We start from the raw sequence: 14550 nt of genomic DNA, 5'->3' as shown, positions 1-14550 counted from the left end.
TCAATAATTTTCAATATTATCCCTTCATCCCGTTTTAAATATTATACAGAGTAGGTCAAATTTGATTATCAAAGGGAAACTCATGTTTTCAAACTAGGTATATGAAAACTGGTGGCTATGTCTGTGGGTCAAACTTTATGACAAACTTAATGGTGAAAACCCCACATCGATATCTATCATCGTTTCTGAGTTACAGCATGTTTTTCGAAAATATGAATTTTCGAAAAGTTTCTGTAACTTTTTTCCTATGAAAAATTTCTTGTTTCTATGAAATCATTTCCAGAGCACTTCTTTACGTATAATTCAGTGGTACGAAAACTTCAATAGTTATCGATGAAAAACTATTTTTATAAATAATACACCCTGTATATTCCTGTATATGTCAATAGAATTCAAAATGTCCTTTCCAAAAATGTAGCACACTTGATGTTTTTCTAGAGCCATCTTTGGAATACAGATCTTTTAGATTTTGTCATGTAGACTTTTAAATGCACTCTTTGATCAACTACGCTTTGGACAACTTCGGCCCTGCCGAACTCTAAAAATCTGATTCGGTCCCCAGCGGAGCAGGCACAAAGTATATACTCTGCTGTTTCATAGTTAATGAGGTAGTCGGATAGTCAAGATGCAAGATTCCCACCTTCATACCTGCGACAACCTTCCCATATAAGGTTTTTTGCATGTCAGCTACACCTGACGTGCAGGCCTTTTTCGCGTCTGGTTTTGGTGAAACATCACTTGAGCGCAAACGTTGGTTAACGTGCTCATGGGGGCTCTGTTCCTTCACCTGAGACAGATTTTGCGTACGCCGCTCAACAAATTGGTGCAAGGCGGTTTTATAAGGTACCCCGCTTTTGAGGAGACGACTCGGTCGTTTCCTGGCTGCACCACCAAACCTTTCTTCTAGGTTCAGTTATTGGATCAGGAGTTGGGGAGTTGAGAAGCTCCTGAAGTAAATTTACAGGAAGGTCAGTTGGAGTCGTAATCTCGACACCCATCTCCTCTGTAGACTCGCTCTCGATCTAAATTTACAGGATGGTCAGTTGGAGTCGTGAGCTCGACATCCATCTCCTCTATAGACTCAGCGTCAGAAAGAATTTTTAGGTTTACTCTGTCTATAAAAGTCCCACGAGTATCTAGGGAAAGAAGGTCAATCACGGCAGAGCCCAGCATTACCGTGACAAGGCGATGCTACGACGAGAGGACGCCAGGTATCTCGAAGGTTCCGTAGAGACAGCTGATAGGCTCAGTGTCAATAATCCTCTCGGCACGGATACACACACCTTAGGATTAGGCCATCGATGGAATGCCATTCAGTTAGGGAATAACAGCACCACAAGTGATTCTGTCATTCCCGTATCCAGCGGGGCTACGTGGAAGCAGGCATCCGATGGCCCGGCCGGTTTGCTCAACCCCCACATCCATAGCCAGTGCACTCGCCAAAAACAGCATGCACAGTCGTTCAGTCAGTAAAAGATGAACAAGGACAGCCAACCCGCCACTAATAGAGCTTAGAAAAATGTATTTTCAACAACACGGGGCTTCGCCTCACAACACTGCATTTGTTACCAATTTTTTGGCTGCAAATTTTGGTAATAATTAAGATAGCCAACCAAGGACCCAACCGTTGGCCGGCCAGGTCACCGTACCTAACGCCTATGGACCTCTAGGGAAGGTTGAAAGATCCAAAGCCTCCTTGATAAAAGTGTGCGTTTCAAAGTCTACACGAAAAAAAACTGAAAGATCTGTATTTCAAAGGTGACTCTAGCAAAACATCAAATATGCTACCTTTTTGGAAAGGTAATTTTAAACTCTATCGAAATATGCAGGAATTACAGGATATCTCATTGAAACAATAGTTTTTCATCAAGCACTATTGATATCTCATTCGAAAAAATAAGCTTTTCAAACCATTAAATTCCACGTCAAAGAGTGCATTGTAAATGTTTTCAGCTTTTTTCAGTTCAAGTTTTTTTCTGTTATTGTATTGTTAATTTCAGGTTCAGCAAATATTATGGAACAACTACTTTTTGAAGAACAAGGGGTACGCACGGCCTGATTAACCCTTATGCTAATTAGGCTGCAGCCTAAGGCGCAAGGATCAGGGGGGCGCGCTGAAATAGTGTCAACTAGAGCGAGACAAAACACTAACACTAAATGTGCCGTCAATAAAAAGTTTTATTATTTCATGTATGTTCCTGAATGTGGAGATAACATTTAAAAATTTTTTGACAGTGAGTGTTACCAACTGCAGTGGCGAAAGGTCTTTTTCAGCCCTTAAAAGAGTGAAAAATTGCTTGCGCCCCACACTTTTCCAGCAAAAACTTGCAACACTCTCGCTAATGTACATACTATTCTATTTGAAAAAAATGCGAAAAGATTTGCAAACGCTAAAGCACGAATAATGACTAGTATAAGCTAATAATAATTACTTATTCACTATAATTTTCAAATGAATCATTAATCAGTTGCAAAAATGTTTTACTTATATGATGCCTCTCATCTTTTTCCAAAGATAACAACAGAAGTGTAAATATTTGAAAAATACTCAAAGTCGAAGCAACTTCACACACTAGATGCGGCCGAACACAACATGGATTTGATTTTCTACTTTGTAACTTGCAATCTCTTGTCATGATTCTGGTCGTATACTGCGTAAAGTGTATTGCCTTCACGGTTGCCTTAGATTGAATGTATTGCAGATGAAAGGACAACGTTAGTTTCGTTTGCAGATCGATCTGAAAACTTTCAATGTAGTATGAACTATGTTAAAATTTTCACACTAGTTGACAAAATCAAAACCAATATACTTCTTTTCAAGCCGACCTTAACACACCCGGCGGGTGCGTGTCCTGATAATCAACCTAGGGTGGTCAGAACTCTTTATCAGTCGCTGGAAGTACGGTCGTAAACAATGATCGTTTTATTTGGAGTTGTTCTCAGCGAGTTTCTGTGTTCAAAACGAGTCGAGCATTTCAACCGTTACCTCATGGCCTTTGATAATGTCTACCGCAATAGTAGAGACATAAAAACATGCGAACCACAGCTGAAAAAAATCCAGAAAATAGCTTCGACAGTTATCTCCGGCCGTGGAAGTTCATACTCCGTGGTCATTAAGTTCATACTCTGTGATCATTATTTTGTTTTTTCAGCAAAACTTTACAAACAAACGAGTGAAATGATATACAACCCATATAATTCTGATTCGTTCAGTGAATAGAGCACCTTTTATAAAAAGTATTTCATAGTATGTTCATCCAACACTCACTACTATATTGAAGGATCCTCTTTGCATTGCATCGTGTAACATATGTAGTTGTCTTCTGTAACTTCCGTCATTTCTCTCTCATTTGTATTTTGCGAGGTTAGTGAATGATCAATTAGGCTAATTCCACCTATCACGTAATGACTGCCTTTCAAAAAAGCAAGCGCTGCAAGCTGCTATTAACTATCCTTGATTGTGGAGTGATGCTAATAACGGATCAGGACTGGTCTAGGGAAAGTTTATTCAGCCTGGACAGAAAACTGCTGTAAAGTGGAATCGAAACCTCTGGCTTCAAAAAAATATGAAACCCAACTATCAAATAAGTTTAATGTTCGTGACGATCAGAGATGCATATGTATTGAGAAAATTAATATTTCAAGTCGAAATTCGAAATATTCATTTCGTTCCACGTCTCTACAAATAGTTGCATGCGAATTTTTTCCACCGCTTCTTTTTCAGGAAAAGTATGATTATTGAAATATATTCCAGTCCATTGAAGAATAAGAATCGAATTCAACAAAATATGGTTCTATAAATATTTCAAAAATGACAATAAAAACACCAACTTGGTTTTTGAAATTGGCGTCAAGAAAAGTGTAAATATAATGTGCAGAAGAAGCATTTGTATAGGATAACTACGATTATATGTTACATACTACCGATACACTGTCAGTACGGCGGGCTCTTTATCGGTGAAATCAAGTGAAACTTCGTATCAAGGAGTTCAAGAAAATCGCCCTGCGAAGAAAATAGCGGAGCATATTTGAACCCACCAATAAAACATCAAGTGGTCCAAAGTTCCAAATTTCTGTAAGGAAAGATACTGGTTCAAAAAGAAGTTTGAAGAAACTGCTTCCATATAAATCAACGACGCATTCATCCCTTTTAGTATAAAGATTTATGATCTTGGAAATCTCCTACGTTGTACTGAATTAGAAAAAAAAGAGAGAGACAGAGAGATAGAGAAGAGGAAAAGTGTCCAAGTGACTTTTAAATAGTCTCGAAGTATAGAAATAGATCGAACACTCATAAATAATCACCCTGAATGAGGATATTTCTGTTTTTCAGAGGTCTATAGAGCAGGCATACTATTTGAAACAAATATATAAAATTTATCTATGACAGATGAACGAACCACAATAGAAGATTGTCACTGCACGAAATGAAAAGTTTCATTTCCAAACTGAAAGAACTACAGTAAGTAGTTCAGTTCACTTCCTCACAGAAATCTGAAGTAAAAGTACATCCAGTATGGAAACCAACGAGGGAAAATAAAATCCCCGACAGAAATATATTTTTCATGAATTTTTGAACAAATCTATTTGATTTATTTCTACCTGAAAATAATTCAACCTCTTGACTCATAGGTTAACCCCTGCAATAACTATAAATTAGTTTTCAACACGGATTGTCAGTCTACACCTACTTTTTCTAATTATTTATTTTTTCAGCTCTGGAGAGGGGAATTTTGGAACTGAAAAAAAACAGAAGTAATTTATTTTTCTTCAATTTTTCGTTCAGCTGGATGTTGTTAACTTGTTTCATGAAAAGTATCCTGAATTGCCCCCTATTGCATAAAAAATTATTAGTAAAATCGAAAAACGATTTAATCCCATGTGAAGTATTTGCCCAGAGGAAAACATTGCTTTGTCGATGAAAATACTGAACTAAATGTATTTTCATAGATAGAAACATCCTAAGACTTGTGCAAGAAAAATCACATGGAATAGCCATGTGACTCAATTCGATCCTCAAAAATTCATCCGAATTACGAATTATATGTGAAAATATCTTTACCGCATAGAATTTCGGTAGAAAATGGTGAATATAAATTTTTGCAAATCTACCTATTTTTTCTGATCAATCCACATATTCTATTGTTGATGTTGTGGAATTGGCCGCGGTGGTAGTGCGCCCTACTCACGATCGGAAGGCCGTGGGTTCGATTCCCGCCTTGACCAGATATTTTCTCGAGATAATTTATCTGGTTGTAGCTGGGATGATTCTGCAACCGTGTTAGGAAACACACGTTGAAAGGAAAGACCTCGTTAGTCCTTAGCTCGCATAAGTTTCTCAACTTCTGAGAGTTGTCGTCGTATGGGGGCAACGGCTAATTAACGGAAAAACAGAACAGACAGACAGATACAAGTTTTCAAGAAAATCTTCATTAGATGAGAGAGTTACATACTCAGATATAAGAAATGAAAAAAATATCTGAACCAACATTTCAAAAAATCGGATAATTGATCAACTTTGGTTTGAAGGTAACCTGACCAGATTTATCTGTAGTAACGAATTGAAACCACAACATTCTGAGAATGACATCTGATTTTATGCCTCCAACTGTCAACTATGAACTTCCTTATAAAGTACTGTTTTCGAATAAAGAGGACTGGATCCTTCGGGAGAAGGAAATATTAAGAGAAGATAGTTGTTGGTTCACAAATGGATCAACAACACTTTTGGGTTCTGGTGCAGGTATTTTCAGTCGCAGACCCAGGACAGAGAACTAGGAACCTATGCGACTGTATTTCAAACGGAAATGCACGCTATTGAATTGTGTGCGGAGAGACTGAAAGAATTCAACCTCATAAACAAGTCATTAAAAATATTCTCGAACAGTCAAGCGGCATTGGAAGCTCTTGGCTCCTACAGAGCAACAACGTTTTAATTGGTAATAAATTCCCAAAAACGACTTTCCTCGATAGAAAGACTCAACAACAGATTGTCTCTGGTCTGGATTCCTGACCATACTTGACTAGAAGGCAATGAGGCTGCTGACTGCTTTGCAGAGGAGGGTGCTGCAAGTAACTTCATTGGACCAGAACGTGTCATTGGCATCGCTTTAGGCTTTGCCAAACATACATAGAAAACCTGGATGGCAAGAAGCTTGATACCAAACAGTTGTTGAATACACCACAATACACCTTTGCGGGATGCGGGTTCTGTTAGTTTTAATGTGTTTCTGGAGCTCTATATCTCAATAAATATTTATTCTACTGTGTCGTTGTGTATACTGATCGATAGATAGCTAAAATTTTCCCAAATTTTAATTTTGGCCCCTTTTCAACGTATTACTATATAATGAATCAGACATTTGGCAATGATAGAGTTATTGAACGCAAACTTTGATGTTAATTTTTGAAATTTTATTAACGTATTGAAAAGGTCGAAAAGTGGGTGCCCCACGATTTGAACGATCGACAAAAATTGTCAGGCTTTGAGGTTGCTTCTGCACAACCAAAACGATTCTTTTTTGGATCGGATCGTCACAAGTGATGAAAAGTGGATCCTCTACGACAACAGGAGACGTTCAGGAATACAGCTGAGCCTCCCAGGCACTTTCCAAAGGCAAAAACCCGCCAAAAAAGACCTTGGTTAGTGTATGGTGGTCGGCGACTGGTGTTATTTATTATACAACCAGGTCAAAGCATGACAGTACATTCCTATTGTGAGGAAAAAAACGAAATGTACCAGAAATTGCGTCAGCAACAGCCGGCACTGGTCAACAGAAGAGGTCAACACCCGTCCACACGTTTCACAAATCACTGTCCGAAAATGAAACGAAATTCTGCCCCACCCACTATACTTCCTCTCGCCAACCGCCTACCATCTTTTCAAGCACTTCGATGATTTTCTCACCTGTTGAACCTTCGCCAATTCTCACCGGTAGAAACTTCGCCAATTCCCACTTACTCACTAAGTGGATTTGTATCACACAGTATCTTTTCGATATGAACTTTTCAGTCTGCCCTTAATTATATTTGAGCAGATTCTTTCTTGATCTATATTCAATAATTTCTCAGATTTTGAAAGGTCAGCAACTCAGATAACGTCAACTATGATTGATTGCATAGTCAGTGCACAACCTTCTGGCCTTTATGTAAAATGTTGAGATTGTGAAAATAAACATTTGTATAATACTGAAGTAATTGACTGTAATAGAGGAGGCCCGACTATATCACAATATTTGATATTGATTCCTCAGTATCAAATATCTCCAGATATGGATTTTATCCACATAATGTTGATTTCAATAAAGGTAACGTTGTCTTTAGGAATGTTCATTGAAAAATTGAATTGAGCCAAAATACATCGAAATGAAAATAACAATTTAAAATGAGTTTCCACGGGACACTCGACTTGAAAATACCGCCCCTGATATCAAATCGCACTTAGATCCAACCCTGTGGTGGAGTTATAAAACGTGTTCGCGGCTATAATCAAACGATGTCTGCTGCTGACGCTCTAACTCATTTACGAAAACTTCACCAACTAATCCACTCACCACAACTATTTATAGAGGCTGCGGTGAATGAGGGGGGCACGCGCGGGGTAGATGAAACTTCTAGTTGATTTAGTTTCGGAGAGAAGTAGTTTTTCCGCAGATTTTCCCCATCGGTTCGGTTGAGGGAGCTTCCAACACGTTTTTCGCGTGGCGATGTCGTGGGATAAATGTGGCGGCAATGAATTGTGCCCTCAGCAGAGGGACATTCTGAGAAGAAATATGGTGACAGTTGACAACATCTGAGCCATTCATCAGCTGGAGTTTGTTGTTGTCACTAAATGACAGATTATACTAATGTTTCGAGTACTGCCACTTCATATCAAAATAATTGCAGATGAAAGAATTCCTCTTCACGTGATAATCCGGAATATAAATGGTATGGATGGTTATGTTCAGAGCAATTAATACTCTCATACAAATAGACTCAATCAAAGATTTATTTCACTCTGAGAAGTGACTAGAATAGGATTCAAATCGCAGCGGATTATAGTCATCTGGAAAAACACAAGTACAGCTTCCTTCGATTTCCCCGGTATTGAGGTTAATTTATGTCAAGACATGAGAGATGGAAACACTTTCACCAAATACATCGTCATTGTGTTGTCAACCCCCTCATCTAAACTACTATACTTGTAATACATCATTTTGAAGAGAATTCAATTCCAGTTACATCGATGTACTAAAATTGGGAATCGATCAAGTTCTGTTAAAGATAATTTTATTTTTTATCACCCAAAATGTTATCATCGTAAGAAAGGTTTACTGTGGGTACGCCACTGTTTGAGAAATAATATGCTTTCAGAAATAATAGTTTAGAAAGTAAGACAAACGTTTTCATGACAAAAAAATTGTCGCCATGTGTTTTTGTATAAGCATACCTTTGTTTGAGCCTTGGTATATTGATAGAACACCACCACAACACCAGGTATAGAAACGCAAATAATTTTTTCCTTATCAAACCTGAAAAGAATATCATGCAGAGAGCGTACCTGTATTTCGGACCGAAGTGTTTCAACTCCCTTCCACAAAAACTAAAGCAAATATCGCCAAAGATCACATTCAAAAGAGAACTGAAAAACGAATTAAAAAATACCCCAAGAAATGAAATCCATAGAATTGTAGAAAATAATTTATAGAAACTCCTTATTGCTCATCTGTCCACATTATTATATTCATTTATACATTCATATATATTCAGATAACATGGTTGAGCTTATTTGAATTATAGGTAAATAATTTTATGTCATATATATATATATATATATATATATATATATATATATATATATATATATATAGACATATATATATATATGTATATATATATATATATATATATATATATATATATATATATATATATATATATATATATATATATACATATATAAAAATTGATATTTTATCGAGTGTGCATGATACAAATCAAAAATGAAACAATTCGTGCGTATGTGTTGTTTCCTGCTTTCGGCAAACATGTGTTGCCCATCTTTACTCTTGGCTGCACCGCGCTGATGAGGCCAATAGCCAGAAACACGTGCCCGCGGTTTCCCCCTCCATTTTTTGGAGTGTTATGTTCACGAATTGTTTCATTTTTGATTTATATATATATATATATATATATATATATATATATATATATATATATATATATATATATATATATATATATTTAAGCTTATTTTAAAAATATTTCTAACTTTTCAGTTCGATGTTCTTTGAAAGTGTGTTTTTTTAGGTTTTGAAACTATATTTATCCTATGCTAGTTTTCGTATAGCGAAGCACTCATTGCAGCTTTGTAAACTGTTCAGTAGTCACGATAAAGTTTCATTTATTTTCTTCAAATATCAGTCAATTCCATCATACAAAGGCTGTCAATATTGCGGAGAAAGAAATTGGTAGAATATTGCCTACGGACCCTTAAAGGCATTTCGAATTTCCAAAATCTTTGAATATTTTCAATTTTTTCTCATTTCTTCCATTCTGATTACTTTTGTGAAATTAGTGGAAGCACTTATCCTCATCAAGGAATATGGAAACCTTCTTTTGCGTTTCGTTTGCGAATTCTATTCCATGTGAAATTTTATATTTATAATAATTGTCACTGTTATTTCTATTCAATGTGTTTTATTCGAATCTTCCATTTATTTTCAGTCTTTTCATCTGTTATGATATTTGTATAATTGTAAAGATAATCATTATGAGATGTACAGCATTTTTTCGTACATCCAATTGAAAATTTGTATTTGCATTAATCAGTTAAGTTTCATATCGTCGAATCATCATAAATCGGATGTGTGAAAATGAAGCTTTCTTAATATTGGGTCATATGTGTTTTGGTGTTTCTATAAATATAGACAGCCCTTGGTTACACCTGTCATAACTTCATTTTATTTCGAGTGTTCAAATTGAAAAACATTTTGGAAAAGCTGTTTTACAGCAATTCGAAAAGAAAGAGAAAGATCCAAAAATAAAATCGTTTCCTCATTCATTACCATTTCAGTTAAATTATTCGTTTAAATTGATTTGGTAATATCAATAAATTATAGATTCTGTTATGCCATTCAAACAATGAATCCGTTGAAAACAACTAACAGCCTAACTTATCGAAAGGTCTTGAAAACTGTCGCCAACAGAAAATGAAAAATAGTCTATCCTCGTACATGTCTTCCTACGGGAGTAATTCGCGAACTTGTTAAACTTTTTCCGCTGGATGCAACATCCCATTAAAGTCTCAAAACCCGATAATACCCCGTTTACGGCAGAAAGTAGCCAATAATTGTTTTTCTTTTTGTCCCCGTAGATGACACGGATGTTACACAAGAGCCAGACTTTGACATTGGCGAACTTAGTTCGACGGGAAAGCAGTTAGAAGTTTCGCTAGGAGGAGCCGTTCAACTCGCCTGCCCACCAGGTAAAACTTTCCTCATTTGTAGAAAGTTAGTGATTGGTAGTCATATTTATCTAGGAAATTCTTCAATAACTTTTATTATTATTATTATATTCACAATGATAATTTCCAAAGAAATATTCATTAACTTAGCTAGTTTGTTCGATTGATGACCTATTTATTTTGTGGAAATTCATTTCGAATATAGCATAGAGAAAAAACTTTGGTCTAATTTCCACTTAGATTTTTTTCTAATGACCGGTTTCGGTTTATCGAACCATTTTCAAGTAAACTCAACTTTTCTTAAGAATGGTTTCATGAACAGAAACCGGTCGTAACTCGACTTCACTTGAGAATGGTTCAATAAACAGAAACCAGTGTTAACAAATAAAAATATTAGAGTAAATTAGACCAAAGTTATATTTTCCATCCTATATTCAATTCATCTGGTACTTTTGACCCGTTCTCAGTAGTTTGGTTATGAATTTTAAATGATCTATTCATATAACTTTTCATATAATCATATAATCATGAAAGCTATTGAAGCGTTCGTTACATATCGAGAAGAGGGATATTTCATTTTCTTCGAAAGAAATAGGTCACTGAGGTTATTGGAGAAAAATTGATTTTTTTACGTCCATAATGATATGTCCAAATCTACAAACCTCGAACTGACGAAGGGCGAGCACCGCATGCTCTACAAATGATTGAAAATCTGACCATACCCTATAATTGTCTAATTCAGTGATCGATATTTTGTTATTTAGAGAAAAAACAACTCCTTCAATGAGCAAAGGTTAATATTGTCAAATAAAAAATCAAATATAATATTCCTAGTAATATCAGTTTGAAAATAGTATTATTATATTTAATTCAATTTCACATATAGTCAGTGGGCATACTTGAAGCCAGGCTATAAATCAAATCATCTGACAAAACAATTCGTTCAGGCCAGTCTCAACTCCCTACACTGTAAGATAATGGACTGACTCCTATCAGAAAACAACTACACCTCTGGCTAATACCACGAAGGGCGTTGGATTATATCCGACAGGTGTCAGTGCAGGATTCTTCTTGGCGATTTGACCGCCGCAATAAATAGTTCCTTTAAATGATTTGAAATTTATATTACGGTGATATTTTTGAAAAGTTCTTCCATCTTTGGGGTTCAATAAAGGTACTAATACCCTCAAACGTTCCAGTTTATGGAAAAAATGTATTTAAAAAAACTGTCACCTGAAATGAAGATGCCGGAAATAAGTGTGCCAGGTTTTTTGCCTGATGAAGTGTTCTGGTTGTTCTGGATACACGGAATATTTCGTTTTATCATTACGTTTAATTATATTTACCATAATCACAAAGCCATTACTTTGCTCTGCTGAAGATAATATACTTGTTGGCTATTCGGCTCATGGTTGGATGATATGTGGTGACTCGAAAGTACCATGCATGCTTCTTGGTCAGCAAGGTGGTTTTACCAAATTTCCATGTTTTTTGTGTGAATGGGATAGTAGAGCAAGGGATCAACATTGGTGCAGAAAGAACTGGCCTGTGAGGGAGTCTTTAAAATCCGGCGAGAAGAACATTCCCGCAAAAACCTTGTAGATCCAAGAAACATTCTCTTACCACCTCTACATGAAACAGTTTGTGAAGGCATTGCCTAAAGATGGACCTCGTTTCAAGTATCTCTGTCAGAAATTTACAAACCTTTCAGAGGCTGAACTTAAAGAAGGCGTCTTTGTAGGACCCGGCATTCGAAAAATGATGTTCGACGTAAACTTTGAAACCACAATGACCATACATGAGAAAGAAGCATGGGTATCATTCAAGCAAGTTGTTACAAAATTCTTAGGAAATGCAAAAGACCCAGAATATCGTACCATTGTAGCCATCATGTTAAAGAATTTCAAGAAACTGGGATGTTTGATGAGCCTGAAAGTCCACTTTTCAAACAGTCATCTTGATTACTTCCTGGAAAATTTGGGAGATGTTAGTGAGAAGCAGGGTGAGCGTTTTCACCAAGATATTAAATTGATGGAAAAACGTTACCAGGGCCGCTGAAACGTTTACATGATGGGAGACTACTGTTGGTCACTTCACCGTGAAGCTCAACAAGCGACTCATTACAGGAAAAGCTACACAAGAAACTTCAAAGAAACAAGAGAAAGGAAGTATAAAGAAATTCCATCTGACTAGTGAAACCTACATTACAACACTGTATCATTATGTCAAGCAACCTACTGTAAATAAAAACCATGATAGTGATTTAACATAGTTGTTTCAATAATTTTACCATAAACCGTACATATTTTGAATTATATTAAAAAGTCAATTTCTCAAAAACTATAGGTGATACAAAAAAAACTAAGACCAGATTTGGATTCAGCACACAAAAATCTATAAAAATCAGCTATCGAAGTGAGTTTTCAAAAACATTTTTTTTGTTGGCCTGTGTGATTCAATACTACGAAAATCCAAGCATCAGTATATTGTAAAAAAGTGAATGAAGGGACGAGACACCAAAACAACAAAGCAACAATTCTGGTAGTTACGTGAATTGACTTGTTGAGTGTCAATTTGGATACCAAAATGGCAAACTGTTTCTGAGATTCCAGTAGTACTCAGTGACGTTTTGCACATATCCCTAACAATTAGCAACTGGAATCAAAAACCAGTCATGAGGAAAACATTGATTCATGCCGCAAAAAACCGTAGTCACCAACAATAAAATATTTGTTATTACAGAAATTAAAACGAAATCATGATTAGTAAACCTCGAATATATTATTTGGTAACCCACTGTAATGATTATGCATTAGAAAACGTATCCACACACAGCTTCCTATAAGATTCAAAACTAGCAATTGAATGAAAAATAATATCGAAAATCGGCAAATCAATCGAAAATATCATATGAATCCTCCTACAGAGATAGAGACAGTATAGAAAATATTTTGGGTATATATTCCCAAAGTTCTTCAAGTTTGTCATAACTAAATATCAAAATGTTATTATAACTATGGCTTTAATTTGCTTTACAATTTCACTCACCGGTGAATCTTACTTCATGATGAGAAGATTTCAACAAAGAATATTCTGGGCCGATCCTCCATCTTTCGTAATAGATTTCCTTTCAAATAATGGTCCTTACGAATAATTTCATCCCGATGATCACAATCAAATACCTATTCAGTGTTAATGGTATAAGTTAACATTTGATGTGGAATGGATAGAATATGAATTATCCGCCGATAACGTACCTCCACCTGAATCAGCAGAATGGGAGCAAGTTCATCACTCGCACAGAATTCGATTACCGATTTCTCAACCGGAACTTCCAAATCCACTTCCGAAGCAATTTCAATCACAATTACCGCTAATAATATTACCGGGAGTCAGGGATGAGTTATTGTGGTATCTATATTTAAGCGATCAATCCTCTTCACTGTTTATTACCGGATGTGCGAAGTACAGGAAACTATTTAACCGAATTTGTGTACGCATACTAACTACCGAAGTTCTACGTGAAGAGGTAGACAGGTTAAGTGCTGAAATTTATATGAATGGTGGTTTCTGGATCGATCTAGCCAAGGAATCCCTCGAAAGTGGAGGTTGAAGATAGGGGCACAGATAACAGCATAATATTCAAATCGGAAACTGAACACTTGATCGCGACAAAACTTAATGCGCCAATCACTGATTGATTGTGTCTGTTTGTAGTAGCGACATGTGATGTGTTATTGTCGAGAGTGAAAAAAGCTTATTTTACCAATCATATGTGTTTGGGGTTCGTATATAGTATGGATATTACTTTTGTTAGAATTTATTTGTTATTTTTGTTAGGATGTGTGTCATTTCCATGAAGAATTTCATCTGAAATTTGAGAATCAGAGCCCAAACAGAACCCATTTATGACTCAACACCAGACAGCGCTGTTTTGACCCGTCATAAATCTCGTCAGTGGTGCTAGCTCCATTGAATAACTGAATGTTTTGAGTAATCTCCTGAGTTTGATTATTATACTTTCATTGTAACTTGAACTTCAAAAATCCATTCATAATATTTTGAGCAGAATGGAAACTTTTGAAAAACAGTTTCCAATCATA

The 14550-nt window shown here is 36.0% G+C and overlaps 1 protein-coding gene across 2 annotated transcripts in view; it reads left to right on the top strand.

Annotated features, from left to right (window-relative positions):
- Nucleotides 1–14550, top strand: part of tei (irregular chiasm C-roughest protein teiresias) — a 762167-nt gene that overhangs the window by 562252 nt on the left and 185365 nt on the right. For both annotated transcript variants that reach the window (XM_074171966.1, XM_074171964.1), the window contains exon 6: nucleotides 10358–10468. In XM_074171966.1, coding sequence (XP_074028067.1) covers nucleotides 10358–10468 — 111 coding nt within the window. The remainder of the gene's footprint in view (nucleotides 1–10357; nucleotides 10469–14550) is intronic.

Source organism: Leptinotarsa decemlineata, unplaced genomic scaffold (assembly GCF_025532065.1).
Source record: "Leptinotarsa decemlineata unplaced genomic scaffold, Ldec_3_MD MMD2_tig00000035_RagTag_RagTag, whole genome shotgun sequence".
Lineage (NCBI taxonomy): Eukaryota > Metazoa > Arthropoda > Insecta > Coleoptera > Chrysomelidae > Leptinotarsa > Leptinotarsa decemlineata.
The sequence above is the reverse complement of the archived record's forward strand: the minus strand, read 5'-3'. Positions and strand labels throughout refer to the sequence as shown.